This window comes from Molossus molossus, unplaced genomic scaffold (genome assembly GCF_014108415.1).
Source record: "Molossus molossus isolate mMolMol1 unplaced genomic scaffold, mMolMol1.p scaffold_m16_p_2, whole genome shotgun sequence".
Taxonomy (NCBI): domain Eukaryota; kingdom Metazoa; phylum Chordata; class Mammalia; order Chiroptera; family Molossidae; genus Molossus; species Molossus molossus.
Window position 1 is genome coordinate 65,068,084 of NW_023425355.1, and position 19,651 is coordinate 65,087,734.

Sequence of the window (19,651 nt, forward strand, 5' to 3'; positions counted from 1 at the left end):
CCGTATGATGTCTGAAATTTTGTTGCCTACATTTTCTTCTAGAATTTTTATGGATTCACGGGTCACATTTAAGTCTTTTATCCATTTTGAGTTTATTTTGGTGTATGGTGTAAGTTGATGGTCTAGTTTCATTTTTTTGCATGTAGCTGTCCAATTTTCCCAACACCATTTATTAAAGAGGCTGTCTTTACTCCACTGTATGCTCTTGCCACCTTTGTCAAATATTAATTGAGTGTATTGCCTTGGGTCTATTTCTGGGTTTTCAGTTCTGTTCCACTGGTCTATATGTCTGTTCTTGTGCCAGGACCAGGCTGTTTTGGTTACAGTTGCTTTGTAGTATAACCTGATATCTGGTATTGTGATCCCACCTACTTTGTTCTTCTTTTTCAAGATTGCTGTGGCTATTCAGGGTCTTTTTTGGTTCCATATGAACTTTTGAAGTATTTGTTCTAGTTCTATGAAATATGTCGTTGGTATTTTGATGGGGATTGCATTAAATCTATAGATTGCTTTGGGTAGTATGGACATTTTAATTATGTTAATTCTTCCAATCCATGAACAGGGTATGTGCTTCCACTTTTTTATATCTTCCTCTATTTCTTTTTTCAATGACCTGTAGTTTTCTGCAAATAGATCCTTTACTTCTTTGGTTAAGTTTATTCCTAGGTATCGTAATTTCTTTGGAGCGATGGTAAATGGGATTGTTTTTTCAGTTTCTCTTTCTGTGAGTTCATCATTGGTGTACAAGAATGCCGTCGATTTCTTGATGTTAATTTTGTATCCTGCTACTTTGCCAAATTCATTTATTAAGACTAATAGATTTTTGATGGAGTCTTTAGGGTTTTCTATGTACAATATCATGTCATCTGCAAATAATGATAGTTTCACTTCCTCCTTTCCAATCTGGATCCCTTTTATTTTTTCTTCCTGTCTGATTGCTGTGGCTAAGACTTCCAGTACAATGTTAAATAAGAGTGGTGAAAGTGGACATCCCTGTCTTGTTCCTGTTCTTAATGGAAATGTTTTTAGTTTCTGTCCATTGAGTATGATGTTGGCTGTAGGTCTTTCATATATGGCCTTTATTATGTCGAGATATGATCCCTCTATTCCCACATTGCTGAGCGTTTTTATCAGAAATGGATGCTGGATTTTGTCGAATGCTTTTTCAGCATCTATTGATATGATCATGTGGTTTTTATTCTTCATTTTGTTTATGTGGTGTATCACGTTTATTGATTTGCAAATATTGTACCAGCCTTGCATCCCTGGAATGAATCCCACTTGGTCATGGTGAATAATTTTTTTGATGTATTTCTGGATCCGATTTGCTAATATTTTCTTCAGGATTTTGGCGTCTATGTTCATCAGGGATATTGGCCTGTAGTTTTCTTTCTTCGTAGTGTCTTTTTCTGGTTTTGGAATTAGAATTATGCTAGCCTCATGGAACGTGTTTGGAAGTCTTCCTTCTTCTTGAAATTTTTGAAACAGTTTGAGGAGAATGGGTGTTAGTTCTTTTTTGAATGTTCGGTAAAACTCCCCCGTGAAACCATCTGGGCCTGGGCTTTTGTTTGCTGGGAGAGTCTTGATTACCTCTTCAATTTCCTTAGTTGTTATTGGTCTGTTCAAGTTTTCTATCTCTTCCTGATCTAGTTTTGGGAGACTGTGTGTTTCTAGAAATTTGTCCATTTCACTTAGATTGTCGAATTTGTTGCCATATAGTTGTTCATAGTAGTTGTTAACGATCTTTTGTATTTCTGTGGTGTTGGTTGTTACTTCTCCTCTTTCATTTCTGATTTTGTGTATTTGGGTTCTCTCTCTTTGTTTCTTGGTGAGTCTAGCTAAGGGTCCATCAATCTTGTTTATCTTTTCGAAACACCAGCTCTTTGTTTCATTGATCCTTTGAACTGTTTTTTTCGTCTCTATGTCATTTATTTCTGCTCTGATCTTTACTATTTCCTTCCTTCTACTTGCTCTGGGGTTTTCTTTCTGTTTGCTTTCTAATTCTTTAAGTTGTGAGGTTAGACAGTCAATTAGACATTTTTCCTGTTTTTTGAGGTAGGCCTGTAGTGCTATGAACTTCCCTCTCAGAACTGCTTTCGCTGCATCCCATAGATTTTGTGTTGTTGTGTGTTCATTTTCATTGGTTTCCAGGAAGTTTTTAATTTCTTCCTTGATCTCCTCGGTGACTCATTCATTGTTTAATAACATGCTATTTAGCCTCCATGTGTTGAAATGTCTTTGCATGTTCTTGTTCCAATTGATTTCTAGTTTCATGCCATTGTGATCTGAGAAGATGCTTGATATGATTTCAATCTTCTTGAACTTGTAGAGATTTAGTTTGTGTCCTATCATGTGGTCTATCTTTGAGAATGTCCCATGTGCACTTGAGAAGAATGTGTATTCTGTAGTTTTGGGGTGTAATTCTCTGTAGATATCTATTAAATCCATTTGGTCTAGTGCTTCATTTAGAGTCTCTGTTTCCTTGCTAATTTTTTGCCTAGAGGATCTATCCAGTGCTGTCAACGGGGTGTTGAAGTCCCCTGCTATGATAGTATTGTTGTCGATTTGTCCTTGGAAGTCCTCCAGAAGATTTTTAATATATTTTGGTGCCCCTATATTGGGTGCATATATGTTTATCAAGGTTATATCTTCCTGTTGGATAGATCCTTATAATATTATGTAATGGCCATCTTTGTCTCTAGTTATGGTCTTCATTTTAAAATCTATTTTATCAGATATGAGAATTGCTACCCCAGCTTTTTTTTTATTTCCTTTTGCTTGGAAAATTGTTTTCCATCCCTTCACTTTCAACCTATGTGAGTCTTTTGTTGAGAGGTGGGTCTCTTGCAAACAACATATAGATGAATCATGTTTTCTTATCCAATCAGCTACTCTATGTCTCTTTATGGGAGCATTCAATCCATTTACGTTTAAGGTGATTATTGATATGTACTTATTTATTGCCATTTTTGTTTAGTGTGGTTCTATTTTTCTTCCCATTTCTACTGCTAATTACAGCAGTCCTTTTAACATTTCTTGCAGTGCTGGTTTGGTGCTAATGTATTCCCTTAGCCTTTTTTGTCTGGGAAGCTTTTATTTGATCTTCTATTTTGAATGATAGCCTTGCTGGGTAGAGTAGTCTTGGATTCAGATTCTTGTTTTTCATGACTTTGATTACTTCATGCCATTCTCTTCTGGCCTGTAGTGTTTCTTGGGAGAAGTCAGCTGAGAGCCTTATGGGGTTCCCTTTGTAGGTAACCTGTTGCTTATCTCTTGCTGCTTTTAGGATTCTCTCTTTGTCTTTAATTTGTGGCATTTTAATTACTATGTGTCTTGGTGTGGGCTTGTTTGGGTTCTTCTTACTTGGGACTCTTTGTGCTTCTTGAACTTGAATGCCTTCTTTCTTCACCAAATTAGGGAAGTTTTCTCTCACTATTTTTTTGAATATATTCTCTATCCCTTGCTCATTTTCTTCTTCTTCGGGGACTCCTATGATGCGAATATTATTACGTTTCCAGTTTTCCCATAGTTCTCTTAAACTGTCTTCCTGTTTTTTAATAGTTTTTTCCTTTTGTTTTTCTGATTGGTTGATTTTTTCTACCCTGTCTTCTAATTCACTGATCCGGTCCTCAGCTTCCCCTACTCTGCTTTTTAAACGTTCCAATGTGTTTTTCATTTCGGATATGTCATTTTTTATCTCTTCTTGTTGGTTTTTAATTTCCAATTGGCTTATTTTCAGTGTCTCTATGTCCTTACTCATGCTGTTCAGCTTCCTCAAGATCATGGCTCTGAATTCTAGCTCTGTTAACATGCCTAACTGCTCCACATTGATCTCATCTTCGGTGGAGGTTTCTTGCTCTTTCATTTGGCTTCTGTTTCTGTGTTTCACCATTTTGGCTATCACTGAGGGCTTTGGAGCCTGTCAAGTTCTCCCTGTGGGTGTTGGTGTTCTGCTGTTTGTGGCTCCCTCTCCTGTGTTTAGATGAGCGAGGGAGGGCCCACGTTGAACACCACTGTCAAGTCTTACCTTCCTGGTTAAAGTTGCCAGCCCAGGAAACGTACTGTTATCCTCTAGCTTTTTACCTGGAGGCTAGCAGTCTAGGTTAATTGATGAGTTTTGGATTGTCAGTTGATTGAAAAACTCCCTCTGGTGCTCAGCCAAGGGGCTTTCACGAGGGTAGGGCAGATGCTGGTTGTTAGTGAGCCTCAATTAGCACTTCAATGGCCCACAGGGTGGGGTTGGATCTCTGAGGGAGGGGCTGCTGCCTCTCCCCAGAGCCCTGGGAAGGAGCAATGTGGCCACCGTCCTGGTTGGCAGCAACTCCGCCAAAGCTCTGAGCGCCCTCCAAACCCGAGTGTCCCGACACAGTTCCAGTCCAGTCCGCCCTCCCTCTGCTGGAGCCCAAGGTGAGTGGCTGTGGCTGTTTCAGCCTCTGTCCCGGCTCTGCGCTGTGGAGCCGCCTGTGAGTGTGACCCGAGGGCACCGCTCCCAGCTGAGGCCGCTGCCGAGCTGCCGACTGTGGGCTCCCAGCCCCATCTCGCGCCTTCGCAAGCCCACCGGGAAGGAGTCAGTGTCCCTCGTTGTATGGTCCTCGCAAGCTGCTTTTCTGTTGGTTTTTCCTGTCGATTTGTCTGTGTTATAGTTGTAATTCCAGTTTGGTTCTGGGAGACGGTCTGTGTAGCTCCGTTCACTGCGCCGCCATTTTTTGGTTCCGAGATAGAAAACTTGAACAGAAAAATAACAACAGAAGACATTAAAGGTGTAATCAAGACTCTCCCAGCAAACAAAAGCCCAGGTCTGGATGGCTTCACGGGGGAGTTTTACTGAACATTCGAAGAAGACCTAACACCCGTTCTCCTCAAACAATTTCAAGAAATTCAAGAAAAAAGACTTTCAAACTTGTTTTATGAAGCCACCATAATTCTAATTCCAAAACCAGAAAAAGACACTACAAAGAAAGAAAACTACAGGCCAATATCCCTAATGAACATAGATGCCAAAATCTTGAACAAAATACTAGCAAATCAAATCCAGCAATACACTCAAAAAATTATATTATATACCAGGGATGCAAGGCTGGTACAATATTTGCAAATCAATAAACGTTATACATGACATAAATAAAATGAAGAATAAAAACTACATAATCATATCAATAGATGCCAAAAAAACCTTTGACAAAATCCAGCTTCCATTTCTGATAAAAATGCTCAGCAGTGGGGAAATAGAGGGATCATATGTAGACATAATAAAGGCCATATATGAAAGACCTACAGCCAACATCATACTCAATGGGCAACAACAAAAAGCATTTCCCTTGAAAACAGTAACAAGGCAACGATGCCCACTTTCACCATTCTTATTTAACATAGTACTGGAAGTCTTAGCCACAGCAATCAGACTGGAAAAAAATAAAATAAAAGGGATCCAAATTGGAAAGAAGGAAGTGCTGTCATTATTTGCAGATGACATGATACTATACGTAGAAAACCCCAAAGACTCCATCAAAAATTTACTAGACTTAATAATTGAATTTCTCAAAATCGCAGAATACAAAATTAACCTCAAGAAATTGATGGCATTATTATACACCAATGATGAACTCACAGAAAGAGAAACTAAGAAAGGAATCCCATTTACCATTGTGGCAAAAAAATTCAGATACCTAGAAATAAATTTAATAAAAAAAAATACAGGACCTATTTGCAGAAAACCACAGGTCATTGAAAAAAGATATAGAGGAAGATATAAAAAAGTAGAAGCACATACGCTGTTCATGGATTGGAAGAATTAACATCATTAAAATGTCCATACTACTCAAAGCAATCCATAGATTCAACGCAATCCCCATCAAAATACAAATGGCATACTTCACAGAATTAGAACAAGTACTTCAAAAGTTCATATGGAACCAAAAAGAACTCAAATAGCCACAGCAATCTTGAAAAAGAGGAACAAAGGAGGAGGGATCACATTACCAGATTTCAGGTTATACTACAAAGCCACTGTAATCAAAAGAGCCTGGTACTGGCACAAGAACAGGCATATAGACCAGTGGAACAGAATGGAGAACCCAGAAACAGACCCTGGGCAATATGCTCAATTAATATTTGACAAAGTTGGCAAGAGCATATAGTGGAGTAAGGACAGCCTCTTTAATAAATGTTGTTGGGAAAATTGGACAGTTACATGCAAAAAAATAAAATAAAACTAGACCATCAACTTACTCCCTACACAAGAATAAACTCAAAATGAATAAAAGACTTAAATGTGATTCATGAATCCATAAAAATCCTAGCAGAAAATGTAGGCAACAAAATTTCAGACATCATATGCAGCCAAATTTTCACTGATACATCACCTAAGGCAATAGAAACAAAGGAGAAAATGAACACATAGGACTACATGAAACTCAAAAGCTTCTGCACAGCAAAAGATACAATCATCAAAACGGAAAGGCTACCCCCTGTATGGGAAAGCATAATTGCCTATGATATATCAGATCAGGGGTCAATTTCCAATATATATAGAGTGGTCATACCACTCAACAAAAGGAAGACAAAGAACCCAATAAAAAAATGGGCAGAGGAACTAAATAGACTCCTCTCCAAACAGGACATACAAATGGCTAAGAGACATATGAAGAAATGCTCAGCATCACTAACCATCAAAGAGATGCAAATTAAAACAACAATGAGGTATCACCTCACACCTGTCAGAATGGCTGCCATCAACAAATCATCAAACAACAAGTGTTGGCGAGGGTGTGAAGAAAAGTGGACTCTAGTACACTGCTGGTGGGAATGCAGACTGGTGCAGCCACTATGGAAAACAATATGGTGTTACCTCAAAAAATTAAAAATTGAACTGCCATTTGACCCAGTGATCCCACTTCTAGGAATATACCCTAGTGAGCCTGAAACACCAATCAGAAAGAATATTCGTACCCCCATGTTTGTAGCAGCACTATTTACAATAGCTAAGATCTGGACACAGCCCAAGTGACCATCAGTAGACGAATGGATCAAAAAGATGTGGTACATATACACAATGCCGCTGTAAGAAAGAAAGATCTATTATGTTTTGAGACTATATGGAGGAACCTGAAAAGTATTATCCTTAGCAAAACAAGCCAAAAAGAGAAAGACAAGTATCATATGATCTCACTTATTTGTGGAATATAATGAACATAACAGTGTCAGGAATGGGGTTGTCCCAGAGAGGTGGAAGTGAGGTTCATACTGACAATCCCCAGAAGGGGGTGGTGGGGGACAGATAAACCACAGAAATTATATGCATGTATGCATGAACAATGGACATGGACAACAAAGCTGGGGATTGGGCAGCAAGTGTGGGGGAGGGGGGAATCAGTGGGGGGAGAAGGAGAAACATCTGTATCAAAAATAAATTAATTAATTAATAAAAAAAGCTGTGTTACATATATTTAATGGAACACTATGCAGCTGTGAAAAAGAGAGATCTCTTATCCTTTGAGATGACATGGAGGACCTGTAAAGCGTTAGGCTAAGCAAAATAAGTCAATCAGAGAAAGCCAAATACCACATGATCTCACTTATTTGTTGAATATAATAAACAAAATAAGTTGAAGAACAAAACAGATCCAGAGACATAGAGAGGAGTACGGTTCAGACTGACAAACCTCCGAGGGGGGCCAGGGGTATAGATAAGATAAACCAAAGAACTTATATGCAAGTATGCACCACTAATGTGTATAGACATCAATGCTGGGGTGGGGTGGAGAAGTGGGATAGGGAGGTAGGTGTCTTGGGATTAAAAAGGAGAAACATCTGTTACAAAAATAAATTAATAAAAATTGAGAAAAAAAATCAGAAAGCTAAAAATGTTCTTTATGATCAATGCTTCACCTTATCTCAAACTTTAAAAGAAATGATGTAGGTTTTTATTATCCTCAAGTTTAATTTCGACTTTACTAGTGAATTGGCAGTATAGGGTTTTACCTGTGATATGGTCTTAGTGTGTAAGTTTTAAAAAAATATTCAGTAATACAGGCAATTTACCTTGCGTATATTGGAATTTCTTTGAAGACTCTGAGCCAAATAGAATGCATTTCCAACAAAAAGGAAAGAAAAAAAAATGTATTTGAAACTAATAACCTTTCTAAAATATTGTTGTTTTTATACATTGTTCTTTTTACAAGTCATTGTCAAACTGTTTATTAGATGAGTCCCCATGGGCTATTCAGTTCCTTTTCAGGACTCTTTCTTCCTAATTATTTTTCTTAGGGCATATTTCACATCCTTATGCCTAAAGGTGTGAATGAGGATGTTCAACATTGGGAGTACAACACCATAAAATTCACAGATGACTTTACCCTGGTTCTGGGACTCCCTTGATTTAGGTTTCAGGTATATGTAGATGACTGTTCCATAAAATATGTCAACTGCAGTCTGATGGGATGCATGAGTAGAAATAGCTTTTAACTTGGCCTCTGTACAATAGATCCTCAGTACAGCAACCACAGTGTGAGTATAGGAGATAACAATGAAGGGGTACTGTGAATATGCCAGACACAGAATAAATCTGACTGTGGAGTCTGAATAGTTTAGCTTCAACAGAGCCTGGATTTCATAGGTAATATAGCTTAGGACATTGTATCAACAAAAATAGGCAGGGATTGCAATAATTTGTATTATTGCTAAAAGAAGGCACTGGACCAGGTTCCCATAGTCAACTGTGTACAGAACTGGTTGTTTATAATCATAGTGTAAGTCAGGGGTGGAGATTGCAATTAATCACAAGCCATGACAGCAAGAATAAGACACTCTGTCATTCACAGAAAAAAAAAAAAAGCAATGGTTATCTATGCATAATAGCTAGTATAGGAAATGGTGAGGTAGTCTCTTAAATAATTTAATAACAAAATAGCCACTGAATTGATAGAGTAATAGATATCAAGGAAGGAAAAATACATAGGGGTGTGAAGCTGCCCATCAACTCTAACCATAACAATGATGAGACTGTTACCCACCAATGTGATCAGGTAGATTGCTACCATGGTTCAATAAATAGTAATTTGGAATTTTGGATGATTGGATGAGAATGAATTCTGTCACTTTTCTGTCATTATCAGTAATCAGAGCATCCATTTTGTTTATCTTCTGATAAAGAATAAATATAATTCATTTTAATTTGAAAAACATTTATTGTCTGTTATGTCTTTATTATTATCAGGTGCTATTAGATGTCTCTAAAACAAATGATGCTGTTTTGAGGTTCATGTTCTACTTTGGAAAATAAAGCATTTATACACAGCACAAAAATTATATACAAAGATTAATTTGCAATGTTACACAATTGATTGTGAGTTTTCATTCCTTCATCTATAAAATGAGGGAGTTGCAGTCCACCTGAAATGTGCTTTGAACACTCCCCTTTAAAAATGTGTTAACTGCCCTGGCCAGTTTGGCTCAGCGGTTAGAGCATCGGCCTGCGGTCCTGAGAGACCCGGGTTCAGTTCCCGCTAAGGGCACGTACTTCGGTTGCAGTTTGTCCCCGGCCCTGGTTGGTCGTGCAGGTGGCAGCCACTCGATGTGTCCCTTCACGTTGAGGTTTCTCTCTCTCTCTCTCCCTTCCTCTCTCTCCCTCCCACTCTATCTGTACAAAAAATGGAAAAATATCCTAGGGTGAGGGTAAAAAAAAAAAAAATGTGTTAACTGCCAGCCAGTGTGGCTCAGTGGTCGAGCATCAACCCATGCACCAAAAGGTTGCCAGTTTGATTCCTGGTCAGGACACATGCCCAGATTGTGGGCCAAATTGCCAGTGGGGGGCATGCAGGAGGCAGCCAATAGATGTTCTTTCTCATCGATGTTTCTATCTCTCTCTCTCTTTCCCCCCCTTTCTCTCCCTAAAATCAATAAAGAAAAAAATTAATATGTGTTAACTTATTGCTTATATGCAAATAGATCCCTGAATCACAGAATTGTTCTTTCCCACTATAAATATTAGACAGAAATTTGTCTTAAATGGTTTATATCCATGACATAAAATGTGTGCCAGTTCACTTTTATTTTTCCTTACTGTGCATATTCAACCACTTACTGAGTCCTATTGGCTATTTCTCCTAAATATATTTCAAATCTACCTACAAATCTTCATATCCATAGATAACACTTACCTAGCTAGAGCCACTGTCATCTCTCATCTGGAAAATACATAAACTGCTTAAATAGGTCTCCCTACTTCCATTATTGCCTCTCTACAGTCTATTCTCCACACATCAGAGAGAACTATTACAAACATATATTATTGTGGCCATATCTTTTTTATGCTTAAAATCACTCCAGAGCTTCTAGTTACATTTTTAATGAAATCTGACCTATTTACCATGACCTACAAGACTCTAAATTATCTCACCATAAACTTATCTTACACTGTCTTTTCTTGTGCTTACCATATTTCAGTCACACTGTCTTTATGAAACACTCTAAGGTCATTCCCATATCATGGCTTTCGTACATTGTATTCTCTCTCCTGGAAATAATCTTCCTATCCTTTTTGCTTGGTGAACTCCTAGTCATCCTTAATATCTCAGGCTTAAAGAAACTTCATTTAAAAATCCTTCCACAACCCCACTAATCTAAATCAGATCTCTTTGTTACAATTGTTCATAACACTCTGAACTTTACCTGCATTGAAATTATCACAGTTTTTATTTATATATTCATGTAATTATTTAATTTATTCTCCCTTACTAAATTGTAGGCTCTAAGACAGAAGAAGCCCTGACTGTCTTGTGCCCTGTCTTATTTTCATCACCTCACAAAGTGCCTGGTGTGAACCTATAAAATATGTATTCAATACATATTTGTTAAATGAATCAAGGCCCGTTATTTGGCTCTTATGTCTTACCCCATATCATGAAATTTATTTGACTGAAACCACATTGAATTGGCTGAATGAAATAAAGTTTAAGGGTGAAAAGACTGTGATAAGAAACAATATATGTCTCATAGTATTCAGACTTATTAATGCCCTGAAGCTCAGAAATGTACTTTAATGTCATAGATTTTAACCCTACACTATACTCTTCACATGGAAGGAAGATGTTACAGTAAAGAGATAAAATGGGTATAATTCTAGAATCTGAAAAAAAAATCGTTTTCATTTTTTTTCTCCATTCAATTTTTTTTTTATCGTCACCCAAAGACATTTTTTCATTTTTTGTTCAGATAGAGGGAGAAAAAGGAAGAGAGAGAGAGAAACATCGACATGAAAGGGACACATCGAGTGGCTGCCACCTGCACGACCAACCAGGGCCAGGGACAAACTGCAACCGAGGTACATGCCCTTAGCGGGAACTGAACCCCAGTCTCTCTGGCCTGCAGGCAGACACTCTAACTGCTGAGCCAAACCAGCCAGGGCTCAAATTTGTATTTAATTTATTTCTCTAGTTCTATCAAGTATGAGTGCTGTAACAGACCATCTCATTATTAAGGTCAAGATCTTTTCTCCAGATTGTAAGATTACTATCAAGTTCTTATCATGGATCAGGATTTTGGGCATTTATAGTATATAGTTTTATATTTATGAGACAGGTGTCAGGCCCTGGTGAGAGATGGCTGTAGATCAGAAGGTTTGTCTCAGGAGCTGGGCAGCCAAAAGAACATCCAAGAGAGTGATGTAAGTAATCTTTTTGCATTTCCTACCTAGGACAAACTCCATATTTCAGAAATTACAAGACATTTATGGACAAGTAATTCAGAAAGTAGAGTAAGTTTATAACAGGATCCTCAATAAAACCTAATATTATAGGGTAAGGGGGCTCTGAACCAAAATCAGAGTCAATGGTAAACAAACTGAAAAATATTTAGCTGCTTTTAACTACAGTTGTTTTACTTGTTACAGAGATTGATTCTACAAGGAGGCTCTTGACTACCTCTAATGAGAATTAGAAGACTATTTTTGATCTGTATACTTCCAAAATTGGAATCAGAAAATAGAATTAACGTGAAGGAAAAAAAGTCTTCTTGGAGTCGAGTTATGAGACTAAGACTGAGGCAGAAGTCAGGTGATCTTGTCTTTATGAAATGGTGACAACATAACCATAATCCTATTAACATTACAAGAGTGGAATGTTGAGGGCACAGACTTTTTCAAGGGATACTAAGTTTCACACTAAAATGGCAACATTTTAAACTCATAAAGTTTTATTTTGACTTACAGTCCTCACCATTTTATAGCCCCAAAGGTCTCAAAGCAAATGCAAGTATAAATAGCTGGACAAAAATTATACATTTTTGTGTTTATGTGATTTGAGTGAATCTTGCATGACTAAGCATATGTATTTTTATTGAATTACTTAATGTTTTAGCACTGTGTAGTTCAGCATCTTCATAAATAAATGAAACGTGAATAAATACACATTTATTCACATGATTTTTTATATTTAAGAAATGTTTTAGATGTACTCCAAGGATATTCTTTACAGTTTTTCCAAAGAGAGTTTTCCTGGTCCCACCTACCATGTAAGAGTATGCTTACCAGGAGGACTCATTTCATCCTTGATACTAAATTAGGGAACAAATGAAGCTTTTCAGAAATCCCCCAGGAGCTCAATATATACTTAATGGATAGTGCTTATAGATGAGAAATGATATTGTCCTCATCAGGCATTGTAGAGTGGTGGGTAAGAGCATGGACTTAGGATATAAATTTGAATCCAGGATCCATCACTAATTCACTGCGTGACATTGGTAATTTTCTTAACTTGTTTATACCTTAGTGTTCTCAATCATAAAACTAAGATAGTTATAGTATCTATCTCATAGTGTTTTGTGCTACATACCTATTAAGTATTATTATTTTTAAACAAGGCCTCACTTGGGAAACAGCATCCATGACAATGTGACCAAGTGGTTGTCTTTCTTTTCTGGATGGTGGAAAGAAATTTAATAAATGAGGATGGGGAAAAGGCAATGTAGTCAGATTATTCTGTGAGCCTTCTGAAAGCAGAATTTGCATTTTATTTATTTCTGTAACTCCAATACTTGACTCAGTTTCTCCCACATGGCAGAAACTCAGTGAATATTTTTGGGATCAAATTGATCTTATTCACCTGAATAGCATAAAACTCCCCTAACACTAAGGTGTCAAAGAGCAGTGTTGTTATTTATAGTCCCTTATGTGTTGCAGGATCATCCATTCACTGAAGGGTTGGAGTCTTTCAAGCAGAGTGAGTTACAGGTGCATCTTAGGAAATCTATGTCAAAACAGACCATTCTACATGTATATGTTGATTTCTTCTAAAAAACAAATATGATGCCCAGCCGGTGTGTCTCATAGCCATTTGTATGTCCTTTTTGGAGAAGTGTCTATTCAGGTCTTCTGCTCATTTTTTAATTGGATTTTTTTCTTCTTTTTGTTGAATTGTATGAGAAACACCGATCAGAAAGAATATGTGCACCCCTATGTTCATAGCTATGCTATTTATAATAGCTAAGATTTGCAAACAGCCCAAGTTCCCATCAGTGGATTACTGAATAAAAAAACTGTGGTACATATATACAATGCAATACTATACAGCTGTGAGAAAGAAGGATCTCTTATCCTTTGACACAACATGGATGGAACAGGAGAGTATTATGCTAAACTAAATAAGCCAGTGTGAGAAAGACAAGTATGACATGATTTTACTTATATGTGGAATGTAATGAATAAAATAAACTGATGCACAAAATATATCCAGAGACATGGAAGCATGGAACAGAGTGATAAATCTCAGAGGGAAGTGGGGGTTGGAAGAACTTAACCAAAGAACTTATGTGCATATATGCATAACCCATGGATATAACCCAGTCCTGTCAATAACTATTGATCTTGATAACATTACAGCCTCTCTAAATCTTTTCATCATCTGTAAATGTTAATTTTATAATATTGATAATAATACCTGTTAGCTTATCTCGTTACTTAGATGATTTGAGAAATATATGTTAAAGATTAAATTGTAAAGTGTGTAAAGTGCTTTATAAACTTTATAAATTCACACAGTAATGTTGCCTGTGTATATCTTTCTTCCAACAGAGACAGTCAATTCTTTGTGGGTAGGAAACAAATACGCTTCCTTTGCCACTGCTTCCCTGGCAATAGCATAGCACATGCTGTATGGTAGGAGATTAATAAATATTATTAAATAAGTACTGAATTAAATAAGTAATGAATGATATATGTATGGATGCTTGAATGCACTGGTGAAGGGACAGCCTTGGAATGTTCTATTAAGGAAGCAAGTAAATACTTCAATTTCTGGCATTTTAGGCTCATGTGTTTCAGACATTACAATCACAGCTAATGCTTATTGTTCTTTATCTATAGTACAGAAACTTTTTAAAATTCTTTACATGAATTGAGCCATATAATATCCATAACCAACCTACGAAGTCATATTCAACACCTCTTCAGTTCTCACCTGTAAAACTTAGAAACTGCCTTTCCCACACTCCCCTGCCAGTAAATTCAGTTTTGGATTTCACCCGTAAAAGGTATTTACGGAAAATTTGGCAAGCATAACAGAAATAAACACCAGCATTGCTCTTCCTGACATAATGTTTAGATGTATAGACTTTGACAGAGTTTTAAGCAGTTTCAGAGCATTCTCCCATGAAACATTTGTTTCAGTTATATCATTGGTGGCAGTTTCCTAATATCCCTAAAACTTCCCAAGATTCCTGCAATTCTTGCAACTATATGAGGTTGTTGGCAATATTTATTTACCATCTCTCTCAGTCCTTCCAAAGATTTTTGTAGGCCTCTAATCCTTGCCTGAAATAGCTAGAATTGTTTCTGTCAACACCATCAAACTCTGATCACCAGAGGCAAGTACTACTATTAGTTACTTAGGTATAGAGATCAAAGCACAGATAGTGACTAGTTATACTCCATTGCCTGTCTTCAACTGAAATCTCAAATCCTATGAATGGGACATGGTGTCTTTTTTTAAATCCCAATTGGAAAATATCATTTGTAGCCTGTTTTACAGTTGCAAATTTTTGCCTAATTTCTGAAAAAAATTATCTTAGTTTCAAACCCATCATTACTTGCTTTTCAGAATGAAGCAAGGTAAGCTTCACTACCCAGCTGCTTTTGATGTGGGGTGCACAGTGGAATGTTGTGTTGGCTGTGATTGATCATGTGGAGAAGTGATATACAATCTTAGGAGTTTTCAATAATACAGAATTTATTTTATTTCATAACACCCACATAGAGTTTATTTTTTATATATATTAAAAAAAACTTAATGTTGAATTAAATGACTTTTGGGGTTTAGATACCTACAAACAGAATGTTAGTGCTGGAAGGGCCATAGCTATGTTAACTAGCCACTATATGTCTACTTTTTTAGTCAAAGCTAATATTTAAAGTCAGGTAGATATATCTATAAATATTGATTTGGTGGAATGACCATAATATATTATAAGTAGAAAAAGAAAGTTGCAGAGTAAATTAGTAATATGATTCTATTTTTTTAAAAAAGAAAGAAAATCTACATAAAATAACACCTAGACATCGAATGTTAAAACTGGAGAGGCTCTTTGGTAACAAAACTCAGCCTTCTTATATTGATGAGCAAATTTGAGGCCCATAGAGTGATATAACTAAGGCCACATACCTAGTTAGTTGCAGATTTCATTCCACAGCCCCCATCCTCAGACTCTCACTATGTCACTCTGTCTATAGGCTGAGTCTGTACCAAGTCAAGAAAGAGATAGGGCACCATTAGCGAAAACATGATTCTCATTTTAAGCTGAAACAGACCTGTAACAGAGAGTGGAAAATGTTTGCCTAAAAATGCAGGGTCATTAAAATGAGTACTCTTAATATTCTCCTAATTTCTGAATTTCTCTTTACTTAAAGGCTCTATTTTTTTTCCTCTACAGCTTTATTAATTTGACCAATTTCACAATGTTAACTTTTTTTCTTATGAAGTTTTTTTAAAAATTAAATTTATTGTGGAGATGCTGCTTAACAAGATTATAGAGGTTTCAGGTGCACAATTCTACCACACATCATCTGTACACTGTATTGTGTTTACCGCCTCAAGTCTCCATCCATTACCATTTATTCCCCTTACTATGCCCTCCTCCACCTCCCCTCCACCTCACTGCAATCACCACAATGTTGTCTGCGTCTATGAGTTTTTTCTCTATTATTTATTTCACAATGTTAATTTGTAATGTTTATTTCAATAGTAAGAACGATTTTTCATAAAGTTTAGAACTTACCCTAGCGACTAGCACAGTGCCTGGTTGAAAGTAGAAAGTTAGTATTTGTTTAATAAATAAATCAACGATTGAAGTCATTTGCTTTTTCCTAAATATGTTTTTTTTTTTTAATTTCTTGATATTAAAGCATGGTTTCAGTGGCTGAGAACACTATAAACTTTAAAAATATATACTAGAACTTGAATAAATGTTATATTACTTGAAAATTAGGTTATTTTCATAAGTGGTTTCTGTATTCTATTTTTTCCTTTTATTTAGTAAGTAAACGTATGAGACAAATCCCTTGTATGTCTGGCATTCCCTTGCTGCACCACAAAATGTCATATCTATTCCCAGCAGTCAGGGTCTGAGGAATGAAATAGATCTATGCTTGCTCAGTAGTGCTTTGCTTCACATCTAGGTGCTGTGCATCATAATTTTTCCTGCACATCTTCTCTGTTTGTGGGATGACTTAATTGTGGTTATTGGAATTAAGCAAAGTAAAGTGAGATCAGAAGAAAGGGTACCTGGAACTTAGTGCTAGATCTGTTTCTAAAAATGTTCATGATCCTGGGAAATTTACACTCTGTTCACTGAGACTCTGAATCCTTATTTAAGATGAGAGATATGTAGTAGATCATTGTTTGCCAAAACCTTTTCTTTTATTTTTAGACCTTCATTTTCAAATGAAATTGTTCACAGAAAACTTTACCTCATTGACAGATTCCAGGTACCATAGCCAAAGGACAATATGAACTAAAGTTTAAAATCCACTGCATTATATACGGCAACAAGAAATTAATTTTTTTAAATGTGGTAATTTTGTACAATGGAATATTATTCAGTAATAAAAAGGAATAATCTACTGATACATACAGCAACATGGATGAACCTTAAAAGCATGCTAAGAGAAAACATACACAAAAAGTACATACTGTATGATTCCATTTATAGTCAATTCTAGAAAATCAAAACTAACATACAGTAAAAGAAATCAGATTAGTGGTTGCCAGGAATTGGGAATGAAAGGAAGGGTGAACTACAAAAGGGGACAAGGAAATTTTTGAAGATGATGGAATTGTTAGGTAGCTTGATTGTGGTGCTGACACTATGGGCATTTGTCAAAATGCGTAAAATTGCAAACTGTAATTGGATAAACTTTATTAGCAATAAGTTATACCATAATAAAGTTGATTAAACTAACTGCATTTAATGATCTCTGAGGTCTCTATAGTTTGGATACAGTGAATGGGATCTGGAATCAGCCAGACCTAGATTTAAATATTGGCTCTGCTGTTTGTTTACTGGCTCTGTGGCAAAGGGAAAATCACTTAACCTTTATGAGTCTCAGTTTCCTCACACCTAAGATTGCTGATAATAGCTCTACTTTATCAAATTGTTGTGAGAATTATATGTGATAAGTACTCAATAAATGTTAAGTGCATTTATAATTCTATGATTCCAAATTGAAAAAGTTCAGTGGTGGTGTATATGTGATCTGCATTCTAATTTTGATTCCACTACCAATTATATATAACTTTAGAAAAGTCTCAGTGCCTTTGGGTCTCGGTTTTGTCATCAGATAATTATGGTGTCTCTCTTTCCAATTTCATAGATGCATTAGGAATATAAAACAATATTATATTTGAGAAAATTTTCAAAATAAAAAGAAAAAAAACTTCATACAAATGTAGGAAATGGCTGTGCTACAATTTTCTTATGACTCTGAGGTTAAGTGGAGCAAGGGAATTATGCTTTTATAATTCAGTAAAGTTGGACAATTTCTGACATTTTTCTTCTGTCTTTTTATTATAGTATTTTTGTCCTATTTTTCAATTTCAGTTATTTCTTGCCTTAATAGTCATAAGAGATTCTCTTGCTGCTTAGGTCTCTTCTGTCTTTGAGAAAATTATTCTGATAAGATTAGTTACCTGAAGCTGAGTAATAATGCATTATATGTAAAGAAAGACAGAAAATAATGTCTGTAATAGAAATTCAAGTCTCAGGAGGGACAATATTTTGGGGTAAGAATACTTCCTGAAGCTTCTCATATGACAGGTACCCACTCTCCTAAGGGTCAAGTCATACCCTTTAAACATTTTTTATCATCAGTGGAGATGTAGCTGAGTGTTATTTTAGAGCTTTAGAAGCAAAAGTGGCTTATTCTCTTTTCACCATAACTTTTCTCATTGTCTTTTTAACATATTTGTCCTGCAGGATATATACTAGAGGGTTCAGAATGGATGTCAAAGCTCCATAAAACATTGAGACAAACTTGTCTAGGTCAGGGGATGACTTGAATTGATGTTTCATATACATGGAGATGGCTTCCCCATAGAAGATTGCCACCACAGTCAAATGAGAGCCACGGGTAGACAAAGCCTTGAGCCTACCCTGGGCTGAGTGAATCTTTAGGACAACAGTGGCAATTTGGACATAGGAGAGGAGAACAAACCCAAAGGGTAGGAACAGGGTGAAGATACCTGTGATAAAGATCATAAGTTCATTGAGGTTGGTTATCAGAACAAGCCAGAATGAGGAGGCAGAGAATCTCACAGAGAAAATGGTTGATGACATTAGCCCCACAGAAATAAAGAGTCAGGGATAAGATGAGCATGGCAGTGAGTACAGTGATGCCCTCTATGAGGTGGCAGCCAGCCAGACACACACTGGGCCATTCATGACCATAAAGTACTGGAGGGTATTTCTGATAGCAACCACATAGTCATAGGTCATCACAGACCATAGAAGGTACTCTGCTGTGACCAAGAACAAGGAGATACTCATTTGGGTCAAACATCTTGTGTAAGAGAGGTAGGAATGTGTAGAAAAACAATGCAACAAGACCTAGGGCATGGAGACTGTTCCACAGAAAAGGTCTAAGAAAGACAGGTTATTAAGGAAGAAATACATTGGAGTGTGAGTCAATGTGGATAAGAATGATGAGAAGTCCATTCCCCAACAATGTGCTGAGGTAAGTTATTAGCACCAAAGTGAAAAACATGACTCACCACTCAGAATAATTAGGGAGTCCAATAAGGAGAAACTCAAACACTGCTGTAGCATTGTTTATGGCCATTTTTCCCACTTGCTTAATTTTACCTGAAAGAATGAGAATAAAGATGGATGGATGATGTAAAAAAAAAGGGGGGGGATAATTATGGTGTATAGAATTGTTCTCTTCATCCTTTTTAAAAGATATGAAATACAAATGGTACAAGTACAATGAGAACAGAGTCAAAGTTAAAAATCTTCCCCTCCTCTGGAAAATAGCAAATTGCCTATTGTTTTGAAAATAGTCATATAATATTTTCTCCAACTTCTTCCAACAGATGCCTTCTTGTGTCATTTTTTTTTTTCCAAAGGAAGAAGAGAGGAAAAGGCGGCCATCTTCCTGTTTCTTTCACTG

At 36.5% G+C, this 19,651-nt stretch overlaps 1 protein-coding gene across 1 annotated transcript; it reads right to left on the reverse strand.

Annotated features, from left to right (window-relative positions):
• Positions 1-18,402: 18,402 nt before the first annotated feature.
• Positions 18,403-19,321, reverse strand: LOC118635333 (olfactory receptor 13H1). The gene is given in 4 exon segments (XM_036270072.1): positions 18,403-18,759; positions 18,761-18,873; positions 18,876-19,165; positions 19,167-19,321. Coding segments are annotated over 4 exon segments (915 nt in total).
• Between the last annotated feature and the right edge of the window lie 330 nt (positions 19,322-19,651).